The sequence below is a fragment of the Papio anubis genome, chromosome 14, assembly GCF_008728515.1.
Source record: "Papio anubis isolate 15944 chromosome 14, Panubis1.0, whole genome shotgun sequence".
NCBI lineage: Eukaryota > Metazoa > Chordata > Mammalia > Primates > Cercopithecidae > Papio > Papio anubis.
The window spans coordinates 74894241-74900240 of NC_044989.1; the positions used below are offsets into that span (position 1 = coordinate 74894241).

At 42.4% G+C, this 6000-nt stretch overlaps 1 protein-coding gene across 3 annotated transcripts in view; it reads right to left on the bottom strand.

Annotated features, from left to right (window-relative positions):
* Nucleotides 1-6000, bottom strand: part of M1AP (meiosis 1 associated protein) — a 96786-nt gene that overhangs the window by 85930 nt on the left and 4856 nt on the right. For all 3 annotated transcript variants that reach the window (XM_021924997.2, XM_009184491.2, XM_009184490.2), the window contains exon 2: nucleotides 3373-3664. In XM_021924997.2, the coding sequence (XP_021780689.1) occupies nucleotides 3373-3612 (240 nt within the window). In that variant the 5' untranslated portion in view covers nucleotides 3613-3664. The remainder of the gene's footprint in view (nucleotides 1-3372; nucleotides 3665-6000) is intronic.

Genomic DNA, 6000 nt, shown 5'->3' on the forward strand with positions numbered 1-6000 from the left:
AACATTCTGGCCATTTTTTAAATGTATTTTTTCTGTCCCCTGTTCCTCTCCTTTGCAGACTTTAATTACACATATATTAGGCCGGGTGCGGTGGCTCAAGCCTGTAATCCCAGCACTTTGGGAGGCCGAGATGGGCGGATCACGAGGTCAGGAGATCGAGACCACCCTGGCTAACACGGTGAAACCCCGTCTCTACTAAAAAATACAAAAAACTAGCCGGGCGAGGTGGCGGGCGCCTGTAGTCCCAGCTACTCGGGAGGCTGAGACAGGAGAATGGCGGGAACCCGGGAGGCGGAGCTTGCAGTGAGCTGAGATCCGGCCACAGCACTCCAGCCTGGGCAACAGAGCGAGACTCCCTCTCAAAAAAAAAAAAAAAAAAAAATTACACATATATTAGATGGCTTGAAGTTGTCCCAGAGCTCAATTATGCTCTATTCATTTAAAAAAATGATTGTTTTCTTTCTGTGTTTCATTTTGGATAGTTTCTATTCCTATGTCTTCATGTTCACTGATCTTTTTTTTCGTAATGTCTAATCTGTCAATAATTCCATCTAGTGTATTTTCCATGCCAGAAATTGTAGTTTTCCTCTCTAAAAGTTTGATTTGGAACTTTTAAAATATCTTCTATATCTCCACTTAGCTTTTTGAACACATGGAACCCAATTATAACAATTGTCTTAATGTCCTCATCTGCTAATTCTAACATTTATGTTACTTCTGTGTCAGCTTTAATAATTTCTTCATAAGTCATAAAATCCTGCTTCTTTGCATGCCTATTTAAGTTTTGATTGAATGCCAGACAGTATGAATTTTACCTTAATGGGTGCTAGATAGTTTTGTATTTCTATAAATATTATTGAGCTTTGTTCTGGGATAGTTAAGTTACCTGGAAACAGTGTGACACTTAGGATCTTGAGTTTATGTTAGGTAGTCTTGAGCAGTACTAAGTCGTGGGCTATTTTATGCCCTACTACTAAGGCAAGATCTTTTTGAGTCCTCTACCCAATGTATCATGAATTATGAGGATTTCCAGCTTGGCTGATAAGAACAGGTACTATTCTAGTTGTGAGTATCAGGCACCATTGTCTCTAGTCTTTTAGGGTGGCTCCTTCTTTGGCCTTGGGTAGTTTCCTCATGCACATGTACTGATCAGTACTCTGCTGAATACTCAAGGGGGACCCTCTTCAGGTCTTTATAGAGTTCTGTATGTAGCTCTCTCCTTTCCTCTATGTAGCTCTTTCTCCTCTAGCTATTAATAACTTGGTCTCCCTTAAGTCCCAGATCCATCTCCTTGACTCGAGGAAACCACTGGCGCCCACCCCTAGGTTCTCCCTCTCTGCATTGTGGTTTGGAAACTTTCTCAAGGCAGTAAGCTGGGACAATTCTTTTTTTTTTTTTGAGATGGAGTCTTGCTTTGTTGTCCAGGCTGGAGTGCAGTGGCACAATCTCGGCTCACTACAACCTCCGCCTCCCAGGTTCAAGCGAATCTCCCGCCTCAGCCTCCCAAGTAGCTGGGATTACAGGCAGCCGCCATCACGTCTGGCTAATTTTTGTATTTTTGTAGAGGTGGGGTTTTACCATGTTGGCCAGACTGGTCTTGAACTCCTGACCTCAGGTGATCTGCAAGCTGGGACAATTCTAAGTCCCACCTCATTTACTTCCTGTCTCCTGGGGGCTTTGTTCTTTGCTGCGTGATGTCCACTGTTTTGAAAAGTGTTTTTCATAGGTTTTATCCAGTTTTTTTTTTATTGTTTTAGGCAGGAGGGTAAATCTGCTTGCAGTTATTCTATATAGGGTGGAACAGTGACTTGCTTCCAACGAACAGAATGTACAGGAAGTGACAACATGCTACTTTTGAGACTAAGACATAAAAGATATTTTGGCTTCTTCATTGGTCTCCCTCTCTTTTGGATCAGTTGTTCTGGGAGAAGCCCACTGCCACAAATTAAGGACATTCACGCAGTCCTTTGAAGAGATCCGAGTAGTCAGGAAATAAGAATTTCTGCCAACAGCTAAGTGAATATGCCATCTTACAACTGGATCCTCCAGCCTCAATCAAGCTTTCAGATGACTGACATCTTGGTTACAACTTCATGAGGGACCCCAAGCCTGATCTACCTAAGCCACTTATGAATTCCTAACTCATAGTTACTATGAGATAATATTTATTAATTTAGACCACTACATTTTGGGATAATTTGTTATACAGCAATAAATAATGAATAGAGGTACCAAATTATGCTCAAACCGTAGAAAGGATCAGTTGAATTTCTTAAATAATTTTATCCTTTTCCCATCCCCAACCCAGCCTAAGTAACAATGCACAGACAAAATCCCCACACTTAGCACTTGGAGCATTTATACTCAAAACTTTCCCTGTGTGACTTTTGTCAAGAAATAAACCGTGAGTTGTTGTAAGCCTAAGGTTGTGTCAAAGCAACCAGGGTATGTTCTAACTCAGGAAGCATAAAGTAATATATATTATTTTCATTCTTTATAGTATCAACAGAGATGTTATCATTCCACTTCCAATGAGGGAAACTAAGGCATTAATCAAAAAATAAATAGATTCCAGTCATATATTACTTTCATAATTCAGCAATGGATTTATGAAATTTCCTCTTTTGGAAATCTTAAATAAGACTTATATCCGTTTGATAACATATATTAGCAGCAAGGCTACCTCAAGGAAGGAGATGCATAGAACCTCTGGAAGTCTTTCTCATCACTATGATTCTGAATTTTATACAAGGGAGAAAGGGAAGATTGAAATTTTGAAGAGGAGCATAGATAATTGTTTATGTATGAAGGAGCTTTGTAAAAACACTGCCCCTGGCCCAGTGATTACCTTCCATAACCCTAGGGGACAGTTTCACCTGAGTCTATGTGGAATGTAGAAAAAATATTTTCATGTTTTTGCATAGTTAGGGCTTTCTGAGCAAAGAAAACTGGTACCTGGGTTAAAGGGCAAGTCTTATAATTTAAAAGATGATTGAATAGCCAGAGACCTCAGAAGAGATTTAGAGGCTTCCCTCCTTGTGTGTTTACATTTCAAAGGGCCTAAAAGGAGTCAGTTGTTTACATTTCAAACATCTGTCAATGCCAAGGTTTCTCTCCCTCTCTCTGGAGTGGAAAGGGGCAGCTTGTAGCCTATTTATACTCCCAGATTAATAATTTTGGGGTTTCTCTTCAACAGTGCATACCCCTATATATGCAGGATGTCCTCTGGCTCTCATGGTGTCACTCGGGGGCTACAGTGTGTGGAGAAGTAGTGGGGTTATTGTTGTAAGTATTAATAACTGTGATCTCTATTCCAGAAACCTTACCACTGTATTTCTTTTCAGGATAATGAATAAATATAGATATACATACCACAAAAGGGAGGATGCACTCATGCTGATCTTGTACCATGTATAAACTGAACAGGGACATGCGGCTAGGGCCCATCAAGCTGCAGGCTAGAGAGAAGAAGTTCTGCAGAGCCTCACAGAGGTTGGCGCAGATGTCACCCCAGGACGGTAGAGCAATGTGCACAATGAGAAGCCGTGGAGGTTGCTGGTCAATCTGAGTGTGAGTGGAGGGCCCTTTACCAGTAGTTCGCCCAGGATGCATGGCAGCAAAACCAGAGGCAGAACTGTAGCCACCAGCTGGATATTGTTTACACCTATAGCGAAGGAAAGAGAAACCACTGGTTTTCAAACTGAATTGTGTGTGCTCTGTTGAAATATAAAACGCAAGTTGAGGGAAACAATCCAGAAAGGAGTCAGATTGGGTACTAAAGCTTGTCCAGGCCATCCTTTTTTTTTTTTTTTTTTTGAGACAGAGTCTCCCACTGTCACCAGGCTAGAGTGCAGTGGTACGATCTTGGCTCACTGCAACCTTCGCCTCCCAGGTTCAAGCAATTCTCCTGCTTCAGCTTCCTGAGTAGCTGGGATTACAAGCACGTGCCACCACGCCCAGCTAATTTTTGTATTTTTAGAGATGGGGTTTCACCATGTTGGCCAGGATGGTCTTGATCTCTTGACCTCATGATCCACCTGCCTCAGTCTCCCAAAGTGCTGGGATTACAGGCGTGAGCCACCACACCCGGCCCAAGTCATCCAATTTTAACAGCTCCCAACAGATCTAGATGTCTGCCTATATTGTAAGTCTGAGAATGTTTAGAGATGCTGAGTGGAACTAATAAAAAGTTACACCAAAAAACTCAAGCTTCTGTCTCAAAGTAAGCTATCTGCCCTCATAAACTTTGTTTCTTTATTAGCATTTATTGTACTCTATTATAATTTGTTTCTATGACTCCCTCTCCCACTATATTGTAACCTTTCCAAGGGTAGAGAACCTGTCTTGTTGATTTTATTCATCAATGCCTAGTATATGTGTGTTTAGTACCTAACGAATAATTCTTAAAAATGAAAATATGACTACATTTCTCCTTGGTTAAATTCTTTGGTTGTCTGAGTCTCTTATAAGGTAAAATTTAAACTCTCTTTAAGATCTGTCATTACCTGATTGTTAGCCTCATTAGAAACTGTTTTTCGCCTCAAGGTTTTCATGGAAACAATACCAAATATATTCACTTTAGTGCATTTGCTCATGCTGGTTCTCTGCCTCCAATACTCCTGCCTTCTTTCTTTACTGGCTACTTATACTTATCCCCAGGACTCAGATTAGGAAGAGAGAACAAATGAGAATGAAGACTCAATATAAGGAATGAGAAAGGGACATCATTACAAATGCTCAAACATGAGAAGGGTTATAAGAGGACATAATGAATAGCTTTATCCTAATAAGTTTGATAAAATGGACAAATTCCTAGAAAAATGTATCTAACCAATACTAAAGAAATTTTAGAAACCTAAATACTCTATAACCATTAAGGAAATGTAATCAGTTATCAAATATCTTCACACAAAGTAAGTTAGAGGATCAGATGATTTCACTGATCAGCTCCATCAAACTTGCAAAGATCAAGAATTTCCATCTTTTTTTTTTTTAGAGATGGGGTCTTGCCATGTTGCCCAAGCTGGTCTCAAACCCCTGGGCTCAAGTGATCCACCTACCTCAGCCTCCTGAAGTGCTGAGATTATAGGTGTGAGCCACTGTGCCCAGCCAAGAATTTCAATCTTAAATTATTTTACGAACAGAAGAAGAAACACTCCTCGATTAATTTTTTTTTTTTTTTTTTAAGATGGAGTTTTGCTCTTGTTGTCCAGGCTGGAGTGCAATGGCATGATCTCGGCTCACTGCAACCTCGGCCTCCTGGGTTCAAGCGATTCTCCTGCCTCAGCCTCCTGGGTAGCCGGGATTACAGGCATGCGGAACCATGCCTAGCTAATTTTGTATTTTTAGTAGAGACAGAGTTTCTCCATGTTGGTCATGCTGGTCTCGCACTCCTGACCTCGGGTGATCTGCCCGCCTTGGCCTCCCAAAGTGCTGGAGCCATGGCACCCGGCCTCCTCAATTAATTTTATAAGGTTAGCACGACCTTTGAAAGTGAAACCAGCCAAGCGTGGTGGCTCACGCCTGTAATCCCAGCACTTTGGGAGGCCGAGGCGGGCGGATCACGAGGTCAGGAGATCGAGACCATCCTGGCTAATGCGGTGAAACCCCGTCTCTACTAAAAATACAAAAAATTAGCCGGCCGTGGTGGCGGGCGCCTGTAGTCCCAGCTACTCGGGAGGCTGAGGCAGGAGAATGGCGTCAACCCGGGAGGCGGAGCTTGCAGTGAGCCGAGATCCGGCCACTGCACTCCAGCCTGGGCAACAGAGCAAGACTCTGTCTCTAAAAAACAAAACACAAGCCAGGTGCAGTGGCTCAAGCCTGTAATCCCAGCACTTTGGGAGGCCAAGACGGGCGGATCACGAGGTCAGGAGATCGAGACCATCCTGGCTAACACGGTGAAACCCCGTCTCTACTAAAAAAATACAAAAAAATAGCCCGGCGAGGTGGTGGGCGCCTGTAGTCCCAGCTACTCGGGAGGCTGAGGCAGGAGAATGGCGT